This window comes from Monodelphis domestica, chromosome 3, assembly GCF_027887165.1.
Source record: "Monodelphis domestica isolate mMonDom1 chromosome 3, mMonDom1.pri, whole genome shotgun sequence".
Taxonomy (NCBI): domain Eukaryota; kingdom Metazoa; phylum Chordata; class Mammalia; order Didelphimorphia; family Didelphidae; genus Monodelphis; species Monodelphis domestica.
Window position 1 is genome coordinate 177,894,804 of NC_077229.1, and position 20,551 is coordinate 177,915,354.

General features: G+C 36.7%; 1 protein-coding gene across 5 annotated transcripts in view; it reads right to left on the reverse strand.

Moving 5' to 3' along the window:
- ESRP1 (epithelial splicing regulatory protein 1) overlaps positions 1 to 20,551 on the reverse strand; it is a 101,954-nt gene that overhangs the window by 26,930 nt on the left and 54,473 nt on the right. For 2 of the 5 annotated variants that reach the window (XM_007488122.3, XM_007488123.3), the window contains exons 12-14: positions 16,796 to 16,994; positions 12,067 to 12,235; positions 2,034 to 2,184 (exon numbers count right to left, since the gene is read on the reverse strand). In XM_007488122.3, coding sequence (XP_007488184.1) covers positions 2,034 to 2,184; positions 12,067 to 12,235; positions 16,796 to 16,994 — 519 coding nt within the window. The remainder of the gene's footprint in view (positions 1 to 2,033; positions 2,185 to 12,066; positions 12,236 to 16,795; positions 16,995 to 20,551) is intronic. The other 3 variants (XM_007488124.3, XM_007488125.3, XM_001379464.5) reach the window with 2 other exon arrangements.

The following is a 20,551-nucleotide window of genomic DNA, read 5'->3' on the forward strand; positions in this document are numbered from 1 at the left end:
TTCCAAAGGAAGGACAGACAGGCCAGTTTTGAAAGAAACATATAGAATTTAAAAAATAAAATCACTGTTGATAATATAAAATACCTGGTAGTCTACCTACCAAGACAAGTCCAGGAATACAATCACAAAACACTTTTCACAAGAATAAAGTCAGATCTGAACTGGAAAATTATTAATCATGGGTTGGCCAAGCCAATATACTATATCTGATATAGTTTAGTCTCCTTTCACATATGAAAAAACCCGATGACTCAGTTATCAGTCAGTGCTCATTCATACAGAAGAATTTGTTTTATTTGCATCAAAAGAACTAGGGACCATACACCAATTGTTACACCTCATTGGGCTACGGGTGGTAAACACTGTGGCTGACACGACTCATTTTTATCTTACAATGCTTCATGGATGTTGAAGTTAAAAAACTCAGCAGCTGAGCTTACTGACTACTGTCATCAGAGTTCCCCTGTTAAACACCAGAGAATACCAGCATGTCCAGTTGTGTAGAAAGTGGGAAGGAGTTTGACCATGGTTTATGTCTGAAGCAAACTTTGTAATTCAATATTAGTTGTAATACAACACAAAATAGTACATAATGTATTTTATGGTCCCTTTCAGCAAAGAGTAACATAATAGCTCAGCTGTCCATCCACAAATAAATGGATGCTTCTCCACAAGGCAAAAGTGCTGACTCTCTAAACGAGGCAAAATGGTTTGCTCTCCATTACATGATCTAAACAAGACATTCTATCTGGGCATTACCCTTATCCCTGAAGTGCTCTCTCACCAGGTCTGGCTTCTCATTTTCCTGGCTTTCTTTAAGTCTCAACTAAATTGCATTTTCTTTAGTAAGCCCTTACCAATCTCTTTTAATTCAGGTGCTCTCCTTCTGCTAATTATTTCCTATTTATCCTGTATATAGCTTGTCTGTATAGATGTGCTTATTTATTGTTTTCCCCATTAGATTGGGAGCTCCTTGAGAACTGGGTGGTCTTTAGTCCCTTTTTGTATCCCTAGTGCTTGGCACAGTACCTGGCACACAGCAAGTACTTAATAAATGTTTACTAAAGGGGCATCTAGATGGCTCAGTAGATAGAGAGAGTCAGGGGTAGAGACTAGAGGTCCTGGGTTCAAATCAAATAACAGACACTTTCTAATTATGTGACCCTAGACAAGTCACTTAACCTCCACTGCCTATGCCTTACTGCTCTTCTGCCTTGGAACCAATACTAAGCATTGATTCTAAGACAGAGGGTAAGAGTTTTTAAAAAATGCTTACTGATTGGTATTTAGTGAGGAAATATTCTGTACAGATGATAGATAACTCAAGTAGCATTTTGCATGAGGAGTGAGACTTGAAAGTGGAAACAAAAGCATATGTAGAAAATGAATCACAATCTGATGAAACAATTGCTTCTAAATTCAAACATAATCAGGAATTTCAAATCATATTTTTAAAAAATCTTCCTCACAAGGTAGTTTAATCCCAGATTTTAAGGTTTGCTACCAAAATCAATTCATTTGTTCCAGTAATAATCAACATGCCTAAAGAGAAGAATGCTAATGGTTATGGGATACTTAGACTGGCTTCAGGCAGCTTTTTGCAGACTAACTAGATTAGGATGTTATGCAAGCAAGGAGAAGACGATGAACTTGAGCACATTTTCTTACATAGTTAAACCAGTTCTACAGAAAACAATCCATCTTCCAAAATTCTGAAGAGCCTTTCCACATACAGCAAAGAAATGGAGATGACATGGATTAAGTGCACTGACAAAATAGGACAACTACATGGAACACCAAAGCCCCCATTTTCATAAACTAATATACTGTAAAAACAGGACATGCATGATTAGTCTCCAGTGGTGTTTAACCACTGTCCTTTGTTTAGGGGTTAGCTGTTCCATTGTATATTTAAAGCACATCTAACAGATTAAAACGGGGGGGAAAAATCCCTCCTTGCCTCTCATCATATTTTTAGGCTATTTAACTTAACAGGGGCACTGAGAATTTTGTTTCTCCTTAAAGCTACTGACCTGGTAACCTTGGAAGAAGTTAAGAATTTCCTTAACTCCAGTATTGTAGGCCAGGCCCTGCATTCTGACCACGGTGCCATGCTGTGGAGGGATACTGCTAGCGTTACCAGCTGTAGGGAAGTAGCCAATACTATTAGATGAACCTGAGGGGCTAGAGGAAGAGAAAGTACAGTGAACCAAAAGAAACATAAGACAATCTTTTACAATATACATTCAACAACTTAAGAAAAAACAAGTTTTTCCAGGCTTCCTACCATATGCATTGCTCACTGACATGAAGCCAAAGAAAGGAGTAGACAATTCAACAAAGAATGATAATATTCTCCTTCCTTCTCAAAATCATATTCCCTTCCTTGGGATTCTGAAAAGCCTCCTAGACACTCTCCCACACTATTTCCAAAATGAGCCAACTAACTGGCTGACTTCTATTAATCCAAATCACACCCAGAGAGGCAAATGAAAGCTAAATAAATTAGCTGGGGTCAGCATAACCTGAATGTTAAGACATGAATTTCACTTAGCAAAAATGTTGTCCTTCTCTATAGCTCTGCAGGGCACTATCAGAAGGGAAATGGTTGAGGCAAGATGCCTTTCAGGGCTAATTTTGCAAGCTGAGATCCCACAAATCATTTCACCCACTCCTGCAATATGACATTGTTTTTGCTTTTCTAAGTAGGGCATAGCTCAACTACAGTCAAATTATCCAAAGATAATATAGTTATCAAATGTTTCCATCTGCCGTTTCTCTAGTAACCACCTCCAATGAGTTCAAAGCACATTAGTTACTGAATTTTGTTTGTTGTATGTTGACCTCAGTTGGTTGTAAATGCTCAATGAGGGCACAGTTACAGGACTGATTCCCATTTAGACTACCCAGAATCACCTCAGTTCCCTGCCCATTGAATGTTGTAATTGCAACTAGCTATCTTGAAAAAAAAAAATCCACCAAAACCACACCATTGGTTACAAGGTAGAGTCTGGGTAAATTCACTACCACTACTAAAAGAAATCTGAAAGCACATACTTAGGACATCTTCACATGGGAGGCCAAAATAATTATGTCATTTAAGACCAAAAAAAAATTAATTTCTATTAAGGTATATAGCCTATCCATTTGACACTACACTTGATTTTAGCCAAAAGGCAGAGAAGCAATAGATTACCCATATAAAGAGAGGTGAAAACATTATGAAAGGAGAAATGTTAGAAAATCTGCATACTTTTTGACCTCTTCACCTTCACCATTATTTTTGATCCACCATAATCTTACCAATCCTGAGCTCTACCTAATTCTTTCCACTGATGCTGAAATAATTGGGGTGTCAAGATCCTTGATTCCTAAAAACAGTCCTTCTAGCTTTTGTCTTCAATTCAAATGACAGAGACTCAAAGTCATAAAATTCTAGAAGTCATCTTAGAGATTTCATTTTAATATGGGGGGGGGAACCCCTAGGAACTGGAGAGCTCTAATGACTTGCCCACATGCTAAAGTTAATTGTTTCAATCCATTGCTCTTTCCATTATGGTATTCAGATTCCATTTTCATCACACTGAGATCCTGTTCAACAATCTAATGGCAACCTAATGATTATTTCTGTTTATCTTTATTTTATTTACTTCTTAATTTTAATAACAAACTTCCACATAAATTTGTCAAAGCTATATGATCCATATTGCCTCCCTCCTTTCTTCCCTTCTTTCTCCCAGACCTGACAAGCAATTTAATATAGGTTATACATGTATTATCATGCAAAACATATTTCCTTATCATTCATTTTTTTGAGTAATTAAAAAAAACCCCAAATGCGCAACATCAACCTATTGATTATTGTAACAATTGATGCTTCTTATCTTAACAATTAATATCTAGATGGCTCCATTTTCTTTCATATTTCAGAAATAGTCTCTTACACAGGCACATAAACTCATAACAGTTATCTATATAAGTAATAAATGTATAAAGCATGTAGATAATGATGTATATATGTTAGTAGACCTGTGATTTTTTCAGTGTGGGGAGATTCCAGTGAAAAATGTTCTTTACCTCACAGTCAGTCAATAATCCTGGATTAGATTCATTAACTCATTTACTTTTTGTCTAGAACTGTGTAAAGCACTGGGAATAAAAAGAGAGGCAAAGCACAGTCCCTGCCCTCCAGGAGCTTACAACTGAACTGAAGCCCAGGACCACGGATGGGCATCTTAGCAATTTATTAGTTAAGAGCTGCTGGAGCACTGAGAAGCATGAGAAGTCCAAGGACAAGCCCAGGAATTAGTAGGTTTCAGAGTAAGGAATAAAATTCAGGTTTTTCTGGTATGAAGGTGAGCTCAGATGCTACTCTGACATACTCTTCTCAATTATTTTTGTTAAACCCTTACCTTCTGTCTTAGAACTGATATTGAGTATCAGTTTCACGGCAGAAGAGCAATAAGGGTTAGGCAAATGGAATTAATTGACTTGTCTAGAGTCACACAGCTCTTCAGTGTGAGTTCAGATTTAAGAAGAAGAATCTTCTTGACTCCAGTCTTGTTATTCTATCCCCTGGGCCACCTCTCCCTTGTCCCCATCTAGAAATGGCAGCCATCAAAAATACAAGATAGGGTCATTATTGATCTGCCAATTTTCAAAGTCTACAAATAATTATTAAATTTCATAAAAGCTCAACAAGAAAAAGTTAATTTTTAAAATTTATTCTTTTACACCCTTACCTTCTGTCTTAGAATCAACACCGTGTATTGCTTCCAAGACAGAGGAATGGCAAGGCTTAGGTGGTAGGAGTTAAGTGATTTGTCCAGGCCATACAGCTAGGAAGTGTCGTAGGCCAAATTTGAACTTTGGACTTTATGTCTCTGGACATGGTTCTCAATCCACTGAGCCACCTAATTTACTCCAAAAGAAAGTTAATTTCACAAATTTCATTAATTTCCAATCTCATATTGTAGTTTGCCGAACTAAATATTTGGGTGACCAAATATCTTTAGAAATGAAAAAAAAAAATTAAACCTTGATATCGGTAGGTTTTCTTTACTTAAGTAAAGCAAAATATAAGATAATTAGCTTTATATTCATTAAAATTGCAAAAGGAAAGTCCTCTAAGAAGTACTGCCATGACAAAAAGAAAATTAAGAAAGCAATAAATTTCAAAATTAAACAGTAGAAACTGACAAGGCAGTAATTAAAGCCTTGATCTTGCTTACCCAGAAGCTTACTGCTTAGGCTCTGGGAAAGCTTTTCATTTACATAAACTCATTTGAAAATTATACAGGTCATTTATTATTGAAAAGCTAATTGGTTGGGACAGAGAGCACTGTTCAGGGAAAAGGATTCAAATCAGAACTTAAGCCTGTCCAGGGTGCTTTTCGTCTTTGCTCAAGATGATTCATTACTAATTATAGCCTCCAATAAAAAATGGGTCAGCCAAAGTGTTATAACAAAGACAGAAAAACATGCAAGTCTAATCCATCTTTGTCCAAAGTGTCAAGATGGGTATTTAATTGGAGACACATGACGGGCTTCGCTTCTAAATTGGTCTCCACCTGTGCTACCTATTTGAAGGGAGGACATTCTTTTACAAGGAGGAATGAGGAGCCTTAATAAAAAAGTCAAGATTTAATAGGAATGGAAAAAAAATATATATATATATATGCATGATTATCCATGGTATTCATCCCACTCTTTTTAATTTTCTGCTCATTTTTTGGATCTGGGGTTTTTGTTTAAGCAATCTGTCTCTGCTCCATCTCATGATAAAAGGAAAGGGCAGCTCCTAATCACTTACTCTTCCAAAGTACAATATTGTCAGATTATATAGTGGCCTCCAAATACCTTGCACATTCTTCATATTTTAGCTATGTATTTAAGTTCTACTCTATCTACTTTCTCCAAAAGATATCTCTTTTCACCACCACCCCTAAGACCTTTCAAAATAACACAGGAGTATGGGTAACATGGAATTCAAATATCATTTCTGAGGGGGATTCTCGCTTGAACAGTAAAGTTTAAATACATTCTGGACCATATCATGTTAGAGATCATGAAATAAATCCAACATCTATTCTATTCTATACCTAGAAGACAGGGGTTTAATTTCCTTTTGAGAAGATACTGTTTTATTAATTTCATTTGTATCCACTAATGTCTAGAAGAGTCCTAGGCATATAGGAGATACTTAATAAATACTTGTGGTGTGACTGATTTAAAAGTAGGAATTTGTGTTTTCCAATCACAAAGAATTATTGCTAAAAAAAAATTTTTTTAAACCCTTACCTTCCGTCTTGGAGTCAATATTGTGTATCAGACACCTGGGAAGTGTCTGAGGTCACATTTGAACCTAGGACCTCCTGTCTCTAGACCTGACTCTCAATCCACTGAGCCATCCAGCTGCCCCCTATTGCTAAAATTAAAACTGTTAGATCTACTATACGGTCATATTTTTTCACTGTTATAAAATAGTAAGTTAGCTAGGTGGTACACTTGATAGAATTCTATGCCTGAAGTCAAGAAGATTTATTTTTTTGAGGTCAAATCTGGCCTAAGGCATTTACTAGCTGTGTGACCTTGGGCAAGTCAGCAAACCCTGGTGGCCTCAATTTCCTCTTCTGTAAAATAAGTTGGAGAAGGAAATAACAAACCTTTGCCAAGAAGACCCCAATTGTGCAAACATGAAAAACACTATACTAAAAAGGATACAGATAGAAAAACCACAGGTTCTGCTCTTAAGGAGCTGACATTCGCATATAGGAAATTTCAGCTTCAAGCGGAGAAGCAACTTTAGAGGTGATAAAATCCAACTCTTACACTTTATAGATGAAGATATGCCCAACCTTACACAACAGTGTGAGGAAGGATATGATTTCATTTCTCCCTGACTTCAAGGCTAGTATTCTATCCACTATACCAGTGGAGTCAAACACAAATGGGACAACTAAGGTGTATATCCCAATAGACACATTCACGTAAAAAACTACATATTTAACATTATCTATGTCCTATCATAATTTATTTATTTTACTTAAAAACTTAATCTTACTTTCTTAGCATCAACTCTAAGGTAGAAGGACAATGTCTAGGCAATTAGGGTTAAGCGGCTTGCCCAGGGTCACACAGCTAGGAAGTATGTGATGTTAGATTTTTCCCAACTCCACACCTGGCGCTCAATCCACTGTGCCACCCATTTGTTCTCCACCCCCGCCCCCCATACAATTTATTCATTTTATAAATCCTTCCCTTCTGTCTTAGAATCAATACTGTGTATTGGTTGCAAGGCAGAAAAGTGGTAAGGGCTAGGCAATGGGAGTTATGTGACTTGCCCAGGGTCACACAGCAACTAATTACATGTTAATTTGCTGTGCATTGTACTTGCATTTCAGGTCTCATGCTGGACTCCAATATATGACACTTCTGCACCACACCATGACATAATGGATAGGTGTTGGCATTAGAACCCAGATCTAGATTCAAGTTCCACCTCTGACACATTGCTAGGATTAAATAAAGTCTCTGACATGGACAAGAGTCATAAACATCTCTGAGCCTCAGTTTCTTCATCTGTAAAATAGTGGTGATGGTATTTTAAGTGCTTACCCCACAAGGTTATTGTGAGGCTTAAATAAGATGATTTACATAAAACACCTTTTTAATCTTTAAATGCTACCTAAGGATTAGATATTATGATTTCATCTAGAAGAAAGCATGGCATAATGCTTTCCACCTAATAGCAGATGAATAAATAGCCATGATTTCACCTTTTCTTTTTACCTTCAAAAGGAAGAGGTAAATGAAAACATATTTCCTAGAGTATCACAGATGGTATTTCTAGAAATATAGTTGAAAATGGTATCTTCCTCTTAGATGATGCTGGCCATTTCACCTGAAGGTTTTTGAAGGCTCTCTCTTAAGTACTCTCAAATTCCAAGTTTGCCCTTTCTTTCTCCAACTCATTTTACAGATGAGGAAACTGAGGCAAACAGGGCTAAATGACTTGCCCAGGGTAAGTGTCTCAGGCTGGATTTAAACTCAGGATAATGAGTCCTCCTGAATTCAAAGCTTTTAAAAAGCCACTTTGTATTCTATATTTGTCCAAAAATACTAAGCTTCTCACTTTCATCCATTAGGTAAAAGGCATGCATCCGTTTACAACCCACATTTTTTTCCTTAATGCAGGCATAGTCAGTGCCAGTATACATTTATAGATTAGCCATAACATTTTTTTCTGCTCTACTTTGGTCCCCAAAACAAGGACATTGAATGAGGAGTAATAATGGTGTTCTTATACCTGATGAGAGGAAGGAATGGTGATATGGGTCAGAGTGTGGGGTGGTTGATTAGAGTGGAAATAATAGTATTAGACTGAGGTGTGAGAAACTTGGATGAGTTAATGTCTAAGAGCCTCAGTTTCTTCTTCTGTAAAATGAGGCTAATACTTAGAATTGTTGCTAGGAAAGTGCTCTGTACAGTTTTAGGCAACGTATAAAAGTGAGCTAAGACTACAACATTGGCTTCTTTCTCTGAAGCTTTAGTAGGAGGAGAAGCAAGCGGTTAAACTCTATGCCACATTCTGGGTATTAAGGAACACATTTCAAAAGTACAGAGTTGAAATTGAAGCTCACCCTGGGTACCATGAGTGGTGTAATAGCCTTGGACAGGGAGCCAATATGATGTGCTACTCTGGCATTTCATCCTAGGAATTAAAAGGTAGATCTCCAGACCACCTGGGTAAGGAGCCTCATGGGATTTTTGCAGGGTTCTGCTGTATTCCTCTTGGACAATCAGTTCCTAAATGTTATTACAAAAAATCTTATAATCATACAGAATTTTTCTTTTCTTTCACAAACAATTATGCCAACCTAGAATAAGGACAGTTGGCAAAGGGAAAAACACTGGAGATGATGTCAGAATACAACTGAGTTCAAATCTCAGCTCTACTGGCAAAAACTTAGATGAGACACCCTCAACCTTTTGTTCATCTGTAAAATGAGTGCATTGAATGGATGGCTCTGAAGTCCCTTCTACCCCCATATATAAGATCTTAAGACTTGATTTTTTTTGTCTAAATGAGATTTTTATTTCATGACTAGAAAAATCTATGTATGAAATGAAGAAATAGGATAACATGTTGGTTAATTTTATTAACTGGCTTATTACCCTTTCTATCTTTTTTCTTTTTTTAATTCTTTGTAACAAGGTAGGCAGGTAGGTGGTCCTGGGAATCAAGTACTAGACCAGGAGTTGGGATGACATGAGTTCAATTCCTGCCTCAGACATATACACGCAGAGTGACCCCAGGCAAGTGATTTATCTCCGGCTCTATTAAATGGGTGTAACAACTAACATCTATTGCCAAAGTTTGTCAAGAAGATAAAATGAGATAGCCTTTGCAAAGTACTTTATAAACCACTTTAATAAATGGTAGCTGATATTACTACTACTATTATTATTAGCCTCTGAATATGGAAGGGGAAAAAATTATATTTGAAAACAAAAGTGATATAAAAATACCTGTAACTTTGAATGGGAGAGTTAGAATTAGAATTTTATAATTAAAGAAGAGTCTATGCAATGGACTCCTTTACAAGGAAGGAACTTAATTCATAGAGGTGAAATGCCTCACTACAAGTCATACAGCTGACCAGTGGCAGATCTGAGAATATAACTTGGGGCTCCTGATTCGCTCCCCTCCTCAATGTTCTTTCCATTTTCATGTTGCTCCCTATAAGTTAGTACGTAATATAGGTTGTAAGAATCCAGGACATTAGAATCCCAGTTTTACGCACTTCTTAAAAGTTTAATTCACTCATTTTTCCGCTATGGAAACATTTCTTATGGGGTTCTAAGTTGGTTTTTTTTTCTATTAAGTCCATCAAGAAACATTTATTAAGCACCTTTCATGTGCCAGGCACTATGTCAAGTACTGGAAATATGAACATAAAATCCTTCCCATTTTACAGCAATATAGATAGAGAACATGCTTTGTATAATCCTTAAGAGAGACTGTCACTTTGGGGCTTCAAATTTCTCTTTTCTTTTTTAAACAGTTAAATAAAACGTATACAGGAATTCATCTACAAGTTCATGCGACATTTGTACAACACAGTGGAAATGCTTGTCAGCTCTAGGAGGGGGGAGGAAAGAGAGGAAGGAAAGAAAATGAATCATGAAAATATGGAAAAATATTTAAAAATAAAAAAATTTTAAAATAAAATAAAAAGTTCATGTGGTATTTCTTTTTCTCCCTTTTAAAACCATTACCTTCTATATTAGTATCAAGTCAAAAAAAGAAAAATGGCATGGGCTAGGCAACTTGGGTCAAGTGACTTGCCTAGGGTCACCCTTGCAAGGAAGGATCTGAGGTCAAATAAGAACGCAGATCTTCCAGCTACTGGGCTTGATGTGTTTCCACTATGCTACCTAGATCAGTCCCTCTGTTTACCCCAAATTAACAGAAATCTATACTCTCTCATTCCCAGTCCTTTACGTGCCTCATCCCAGAGGGTTCAGGAATTTCTTGTATTCTTGTAACACCCTCCCCCCCAAGTCAAACAAGACAAAGTGAGTGAGAGATACACAGAGAAAGAATGCGTATATCTGTAATGAATAGGATACTTGATCATTGGTCCTTTAGGAACAAGGATAATCCTCATAGCATATGGTTTCTTACAGCTTTCAAAGTTGTATTTTATGACCCTAATTTGTAGGACTCTAATAAGCTGATGAAGATTGAGAAGAATTAGGAGGATAATTAACATCAATAAGAACACTGCAATGGCAGATTCCAATTAATCCAATGCCCAGTCCCATAATAGCTAAAGTGTAATAAGATCTTAACTTGAAAGGCTAATCATTTGATAGATAAAACACAAAAGAAAATTCAGCAAACTTAAGAAAACAAAGCATAAGTATTGTAGAATGTGTTCTATTACTACGTATGCTTATATTGTCTATGTTTCTTTATTACATATGAATGATGGTTTTTTGGGGGGAGAGGCTGAGAAAAGGTGTGTCTCACCCAATCTGGAAGTTGAATGGCCACTCAAGGGCGTACTTCCCCTACTGATTTGTCATGGAAGCTTGGGCCAATTCACTCTTCTGTAAGTAGCCTGGTGGTACCGCATTCCTTGGGGTTCACCACATTAGAACCAGACAATACAGACACCCAAGTGGCTTAGCCTATGGCAGATCAGAATTCCGGAGCTCAAGAAATCCAGCAGCCTTAGCCTCCCCAATAGTTGGGATTATAGGTATAGGCTATTATACCCTTGCTAGATGAAAACACCCTCAAATGTTTCTTCACCTGCATTTTGTTTAATCATCAACTTTGCTAGTCGTCCAAAACCCACTAAGACATGGATTTCCAGATTTATAGTTGACATAAATCAGCTAAGGGGTAGTAAGTAGCAAGAAGTAAGTAAATAGAGTGCTGGACTAGGAATCAGAAGACTTGAGTTCAAATTTGGCTTCAGACAAAAAATTTCTTTACCAGGGCAATGATTAAGATCCCTCAGCCTCGATTTCCTTATCTGTAAAACCAGGATAATAATATAGCACCTATAATTATACTCACAGGATTCTTGAAAGAATTAAATGAAATAATTATAATGTGCTTCATAAATGCTAGCTACCATTAATATTTAAGACAAATATATCATTATATTTTAGATATCATTAATAAATATTTAACTTATGCTAAATACAACTGAATGTTTATATGATTTATTGCCCTTTCTCAAGGTCTGTGCTAATGGTTACTATTGGTCCCCCTGGACAGGAGAAGTAGACTTTCCTTTGTCCCATTTCCTTAAATACAGAGAACATATATACCAATTAAACTGACCACACACACAGCCCAGAAAGAACCAAAGAAGGTTTTCTAAAGGATCTCTCTTTTGGTCACAGGTTGAGCAACAAGGATCTGTTCCCTGCAGAGCCAACCTTGAGTGTGACCACAGACAATATTCTTTTGTGAGCTCTAGGTCCTGGCAGAACAAAGGAGTTCTTTGTTCCTGCCTCTAGTTTCCACTTTCCTCTGTGCCTTACCTGGGATAGTACGCCGTGTAGTTCATGAAAAGCTGTGCACCAGCAGGATAGTAGGCTGTGGAGGGCTGCAATGTCCGGGGACTAAGAAGAACAGAAGGCTGATAAAGGGCAGCTTCAGTTGGGATCACAGCAGCAGGGGCTGGAAACGTGTAGGAGGGAGGAGACAGACCTAAATAGGAAAAAGGGGAGTTACAGAACAAGCAGCTTCTTTACTGGCTAAAGGACTACAAAGTTATCATTTTTAGATTCAAACTGTGTGGACGTGAGTTTCCTCAGACAGATGACTCCAGCCTTCCCAATCCATTTCTTTTTTGGTTCCAAAGAATTCATACATCCTGTTAACTTGAAAACCACAGTTTCTCCTAGGAAACTTGAGAAATGGTATGTGATGTGTGCCTTCTGTAACAGCAGGATACGAAATATTTTCCCAGTAGCCTGAGAGATCTCAACTCTCCATCAGCCCAAGGATGGAGGGTGGCTCACATAATTTATTAAAACAAATTACAACACTCTCCTAGTTGTTCGAAGAGCCAATTATCTTCTTTGAGGATAGCCTAGAACCTCTTGATACTCTTTTCCTTCCATGCTCTTGCTGCTACTCTTTCTTGAGAGTCTTTTCCTTCTATAGCCTTTCTGCTAATTCTACCAAGGATTTGAGTTAAGATATGCATCAGCTCATATATATTCCTTCTTCTATACTCCAGGAAATCTAGGACAGAACATACTCAAGAGTAAGGAAAGATCCATGAGGGTCCAGTCTACTCTAGATCAATGCCACCCCAGGAAGAATATCTACGGGCCAGATGTCTCAGGTCAGATTGGAGCTATGTCTAATCCAGAGCAATAGGGAGCCTGCATTGGGTAGGTTCAGAATTTAATTCAAAGAGATCTGAAGCTAAACCCAATGCTGACAACAGAGAGTGGTTTTAGAACTAACCCAGTCTTAGGATCATAGGAACATAGATACAGAATTGAAGTGACTTCAGACATCACCTAGTCCAACCTTATTTTATGAACAAAGAAAGCTTGAGGTCCAAATATGCAAAATGACTTCCCCATGGTCATTCATGGAGCATGTGGCAGAGCCAAGATTCTAACTCAATTTCTCCTCAATTCCCATTTCTATTTCCATATTCTTTCCATTGAACTACACTATCTCTCTCTACTTGGGGTTTTTTAGTGTGGGGCTGACTTAGCAACCAGCTAGGATTATTTAAATTTCTATCTACCTTTTGGCAACCAACAACACTTCTTCCCCAAAAGGATTAATTCAAATCACTCAGCTTAGTTCTTAGTAAGCAGTTCTCATTCATGAACCTAGTTATGATAGAGGCAAGATTGTAAAAAAAAAAAGAAAGTTTTGAATCATAACTGTGAATTGTATTTAGCCTAAGACTATCCTAAAAATATTTTTGACTATATTTCACAGGCCATAACTAAACCAGGTATGGGCAGCTAGATAGTACAGTAGATAAAGTACCAAACCTGGAGTAGAGAGGACCTGGGGTCAAACTTGGCCCCAGATATTTCCTAGCTGTGTGATCCTGGGCAAGTCACTTAACCCCAATTCCCCAACCCTTGCTATTCCTCCCATATTGGAAAAGAAAGGAAGGAAAGAATTATAGAAGATCATATACAAAGCATACCAACATTTATGTAGAGTATTTCACAGTAATAATTTCTTCCTCATATCATTACCCCACAGGACAAAAGTTTAATAAGTGTCTGCTTCTTTACAGTGGCAAAAATTACATTGCCAGAAGTGAAAGTGATTGTGCTTGAAAAGAACCTAACATTACATTCAGATCAATGCAATGAACAGAAAAGTTAACTGAGAAACCAAAAATATAATCAATCAAAAACTATAAAGTCAAGGCCAGGCCTGAGATTTGAGCCAGGTTTACCATTCCTATTTGATACAGTATGCTTGTCTCAAACTCATAAGATGAGCAGAATGATTAGATGAGAAACTGAACACACTGCTCTGTATTTAAACACTGCAAGGCAATGAATTTTGTTTTTACCCAAATTTTTGATCCCCTAAAGAATTTGGGAAACCATCCTACTGTATTCCTGGAAAGTCTCTCTCATAGCTTTGTGTATAATTATCTTTTTAACTAGGATACTTAATTATGAATTTTCTTAGAAAAGAAAGAAAGTTTTGCAGATCAGTTCCTTAATATACTGTTCCTGCAATAAGCTGTCACACAGCCAGTGAGGTTACTTCAAGGGTCAATGAACGAAGATGTCCTTCATATCTTCCAACACTGAACTCTTCAATGACTCTTTTAGTATCATTTTATTTTTAGTAGTTTGATAGCACTCATCAAAAGCACATATGAAATGCACCCAGAATTGTACATTTGCTTCAATCACATGACATGAGGCCGAAAGAACTTGGCCTTGAAGTATATATTATTTCAGACAAAGGAATAAACATGATACAAAGCTGTATCAGTGGGAATTCAAACAATGTGAGTTGACACAAAAGCAATCTTAATTAGATGTTGGTTTTTTAATTCATTTTCTTTTCTCTCCAACTGTGTTAAGTTCTTTACAATTATTATCTGATATGATCCTCACAACAATCCTGAGAGGTAGGTGCTATTATTGCCCCTATTTTACAGTTGAAGAAACTGAGGCAAACAAAACTTCGGTGACTTACACAACTTTTAAGAATCTGAGTTCTTATTTGAACTCAGATCTTTTTGACTTAAAGACCATGACTTTATCCACTTAGCAACCTAACTGCCTCTCAAAATACTTGCCCCTCAGAATGATAAAATGGATTTGGTCTAATCTAGCCTTTGAAGGGAAGATGTTTTCATGTTTCTGGAGGGCTACTCAATGAGTAGCTCTTTTCTAAAAAGGACAGAAAAATGAGACCAAACACATCCCAAGAGGAAGAATTTAGATTCTAGGGAATATGTCACCCAACTATGAGAGGTAATGAAATGCATTACAAAGGAAGGCTAAAAGATCTCCTTAGAGACATTCATAAATTATGACACAAAAATCTTTTGTTTTAAACCTTTACTTTCTGTCTTAGAATCAATACTAAATATTGTTTCCAAGGCAAAGAGAGGCAATAAGAGTTATGTGACTTACCCAGGGTCACAGAGCTAGGAAGTGTCTGAGGCCATATTTGAACTCAGATGTAGATTCATCTCCAGCTCTGGCTTTCTATCCACCTAGCTCCTAGCACTTTTTTTTTTCCATAAAAATCTTTAGTCAGATTTCCCCTAAATCACCTGGATTTTTTGAAATTTTAATTGTTTAAAATTGACTTTTTCCTGAGTGGTCTCTTGGGTTCATTTCAGAACCTATTTGGCCTTCAGTTTTCTAATCTATAATCTAAAATACAACCTCTTTCCATCTCTAAATCCTATGGTGCTAAACTGAAGACACTGTTGAGAACTAGCAAAAGTTTTTAATGTGTATGTATGAGAGTGTGTATGTGTGTGGAGAGAGAGGGAGAGAGAGGGGAAAGGGGAGGGAGGGAGTGAGGGAGGGAGGGAGGGAGGGAGGGAGGGAGAGAGAGAGAGAGAGAGAGAGAGAGAGAGAAAGTGAGAGAGAAAGTGAGAGTGTGTGTGTGTGTGAGAGAGACGAGGTAGTCACAATAAAATCTCCTTTACACTATCCTACAATAAGCCATACATGTAGGGTTATGTCCAGAAGTAAAATTATTATCATCAGCATAACTGTTTTATCAATATTTAACCAAAAAGTGGTCTGACTAGATGAAGCAGTGGTGGAGACCTTTACTGACTAGAAGCTGGTCCAAGTCTTCCAGCTCTTCCAAATTTAAAATGAATCAAATCACCATTACTCAATTATTCTTGGAATTCATTTGAATTGTGATATATTTTTAAGCCCAGGACTAAAAATCTTATACTAGGTGACCCCTTTATGTATTTGTAAATATCTCAATAAACATGATGATTTCAAGTACAAATAAAGGTTTCACTTGCATGACTAAAAAGAAAAGTGCATTAAACTTTAGATCTTCAAAATGTGTTCCCTATTCACTATCAAGGACATAGTGTGAACTAATAATTAAGTATAGTAAGTAGGACTAAAAAGGAAGGACACCAGATGACTGCTACCCAGGTTCCAATGAGCAAGAGCATGGCTTGAAATTAAGCACTGATCCTGTGACCCAATGAAAACGTTGGCTAGTTTAATGATGCATTTTGCCTTTGTAATAACTTGTTGCTCCAAACACTCTGTAAAGTAATGGAGTTGACATTTCAACAAGTCAATATTTGAGTTTTATCTTTTCTTATCCAGAAAGTAGGGGAGAAAAAGGACAAACCTAACATCACTCACCCAATAAAGCTTTCTACGTAAAAACTTAAATTTCGCCTTTAAATTATCTTACATGAATGTTAAAATATCTATGTAGCCATGTTGCTTCCCAGAGTCAGTGCTTACTTACTTGGGCATGTTAAGCTTTAGAAATCAAGTTGCTTATCACTGGAAAGGCAAGAGGATGATCTGAAAGGAGGGTTTGGTTTTTTTTTGTTTTGTTTTAGCATTTTTCTTTCATTATGGACATCCACAACCAAGTTCTTAAATTAAATCACCAGATACTATTGATTTCAGATGGGAAAGCTTCATCCAACCACTTTATCTGCCTCGGAAAGAGCCAGGAATATAGTCATGAAAGCAGCTCAAGCACCTACCAGCACATAGCGTAGGATAGCGCCAAGACCCAAGAAAAACTTACATGGTAACTTACATGGCGGTGGGGATAAGCCATTTCGATTTAAAGTGCCCCCCATTAACACAAAGTTCATCTCCTCAGCTGAACACTGAAAGACTTCCACATATCTGTCCTTCATAGTCTTTTTATGACACTTTTGTGCAGCCATAAATGCTCTGTCTGCAGATTTCATCTGGATAAAAGCATCTCCTGATGGGCGACCCTAGTGGAAGGAGGAGAGGGGGAAAAAAGAGGCTTCTTGAATGATTAGGGAAAAAAAGATTCATTTTCTATTTCTAAGAAAAAAATTGTTGGTTAATATGCCATGGGAAAATCACTTACATTATTATCATTTTAATTATGACATGTAGATACTAACAAATCTACAAGGATATATTTATATTCCATAATCTAGTCTTGGGGAAGAATATCTCTTTCTGATTTAGACTAGTGAGGCAGAAGCAGAGAGTTCTGAAGCTAAAAGGAATTCTCTTAATTTGACACAAATACAGGGTCAGAGATCCTGGCAAAGTGTCATTACGACCATGATGATCTCAAAATACAGCTTGTAATTTTAAGAGTTTGGGGTTTTTTCTTTCTGAACAGATAAGAATGTGATCTTCTGATTAATTTTAATCCAATAGTGAAAGGTAGAAATAAAATCAGATGAGAGTTTCAAATATCTCACTCCATTTTGTGGTTAAAAGCATCATTTTCTTTCAACACCTAATTCTGCTATTCCCTTGATTTCACTGCTTTCCCTTCCCTTCAGTTCCTCTCGTCCCCTATCTTTATTCCCCCTTTTTCCCTCAGGGCCGAGGTAGCAGATGGCTTGGGGAGGGATTTGGTTAAGGTTTCTGAGGAACCATTCTACCACCCTTCCCCCACCTCAAGTTCTGGGTCCAGCTACCAGTTTCTGTTACTTCCCCCACCCCCAACCATATTTCAAGTCTCACATTTAAAGGCAAGTTTATACATATTCCCCTGAGGATAAATGGACAAAGGATATAAACAATTCTCCAGGAAGAAACACAAGTTAATAACAATCCATTTTTAAAATTAACTTAAAAGTATCTAATGAAAAGAAAAATTAAAATTAAAACAATTTTGAGTTGTTACCTGATATGATCAACTTGGCAACAATGGTTAAAAATACATATAAATTTATCTTTGGCAGGAATAGGATCAAACAGGTACATTCTGGTATTCTTAAATTCAGCAATATCTAACAAATTACAAAACTGATTACAGTCATTGCACTACTAGGGCTATGTATCCAATGGCATTTCATTGTCTTATACGAATGCTTCATCATGCTACAAAGGCAGCTCAGGGTTCCCTGAAGACTATGTCAACAGATTACAAGCTGTGACAGGTTTTTACCATGCTAAAAAGGTTTCAATCTGATCAGTGACAAACTAAGCCTAAGGTACAAGACTCACCCCAGCCAAATAGGAGGAGACTTATTACCTCTAATGAATCTGTGGTAATCTATGAAGAAGAGAAAGTCATTAAAAAGAAAAAAATGATCTACCACTACAAAGATGCATAATGCCTTTGATATAATGAAGAGCTAGAAATAGCCAGCATGACAAAACATTAAAGAATTCTTAGGCAAATTGTGGCATATTGAATAAAATGGAAAACATTACATAAAAAAATGAACAAGAAATGTGAAAAATCTTATGGTAAGTGATCCACAACAAAGAAAGCAGCATCTTAACTCTTAATACTTACTATAATTTTTAGAAAGGCAACAAAATCTAATAAATATACATATCAGGGGAAAAAACAGTAGAAGGGAATGGAGAATTGAGATTTTTTTTATCAATATTTATATAGTTTTAAGATAAACGATAGTTCCATATTTGTGGCTTCACTTAATTATTTTAGATGAGATTATTGGGTTTAAGGGTTTTTAAAAATTAAATAAATGAAAGCAGATTTTTTCTGAAGATTTGTTTTCTTAAAAACCAGGTCATTATTCTTCATTATAAATCACTTGCCAATTTAGGACTATGGAAGAGAGTTGTGTGTGCATGTACATGTGTTCTTGCCCTTGGAGATTCCCTCCTAATATAGCTTTGTTAAAAATTATAACTTAGGGGAGACAGAGAACAAAAAAGGGGGTGGGAAAGGAAACAGGTAGACATAGAATTGCTTTCCTATTTAATGACAAAGTCTCTTTGGGACCATTTAAATGCTGATGGCACATTAACAGACAACTCAACCAAAATGTCTACAATTAACATCTTTATTATAGCAGGGAGCACATTTGTTTTCTTTCTTTTTTTTAAACCCTTACTTTCCATCATAGAATCAATACTAAGTATTATTTCAAAGGCAGAAGAACAAAAAAAAGCCAGACAACTGGGTTTAAGTAACTTGCCCAGTTAAGTAACTGACATCGCTAGGAAATGTCTGAGGTCAGATTTGATCCCAGAATCTCCCATCCCCAGGCCTGACCCTCTATCCACAGAGTTACTTACCTGCCCCCACATCTATTTTCAATGATGTTACTCTCTGTCTATCATGTAAATAAGATGTGGAATTTTTCCATTGAAGACCTTGTCCATGCAATTGGTAATTGCATCTGAGGGTGAAGGCAAGGAAAACTAGGGGAAGATCCTCTGCAACTTCAGCTTTATTGATGTCACAAAAAAATAGGGTTCTAAGCACAGGTCTTCCTCCCCTCCCCCCAGGCCCATTTTGGGTTATAGGAACACAGAATCTCTATGACAAGATCCACACAATCTTCAAGATGATTTAAATGGGGTGTTAAAAACAAAAATGCAATCATTAATGTATCTACTAACATAGGAGATATGCCAAAAGTGGTAGTGAATTTATGTAGACTTTTGAATACCCCAAAGCAACCATTTTAAAGATGGTAGAGGCAAAATTAAGAGCAAAAGTCTAGGGGACAAAGGAAGTATTTCTCATTAGAATCAGATTACCATGATCCACATGTGACTCATTACACCGTTCTGTAATTAACTTAGCTAAAATTGGGCTTACAAGGGAAATAATGGAAGTAATGATTCGAAAGCCCTCTCTTACACAGTGCTGGGCAGATATGGTAGATTACATATCTAGAAAGCACTGGAATCCATTTATATTCACAAAATTAGCCTTGAAGCGAAGTCACCTGGAACTAATCTGCATACTACCTGTATACTCACACCCAGCCTAAAACAGAGAGGTGAAACTGTGTATTATTATTTGGGAAAATTTTAGTTTTGCCTTAATTCCAACCAGATATAGACAGAGGCAGTGTGGTATAAAGAATAGAGGGCTTGGTATACGAAGAAGAACCAAGTTCCCAAACCTCTTGACACACTAGTTGTGTAGCTCTGGCTATGTGCTAACTCCCTACTATTTATCTCCCTCTTTGGTGGAAAGAATTTTCCATGCTAGGAGTTTGTTGCACTCTTCAAATAAAAGATCCTTCACATATTGCTTGGTTTCAAATGTAAAACATGAAAGATCAGTTATGCTTCACTGAAGAGTAGTCATTTTTTAAGACCTTACCTTCTGTCTTAAAACTGATACTAAATACAAAAATGAATAATATGGAAATGTGTTTTGAGTGATAATACATATACAACCCATACTGAATTGTCAACTCTGTGAATGGGGAGGGAGATAAGATGAATCATATAAATTTGGAAAACGTATGTGTAAATTTGTTATTAAACTAAAATAAAGAATAAACTAAATAATAATAAAAAAAAAAGAATTGATACTAAATATCAGTTCCAAGGCAGAAGAGTGATAAGG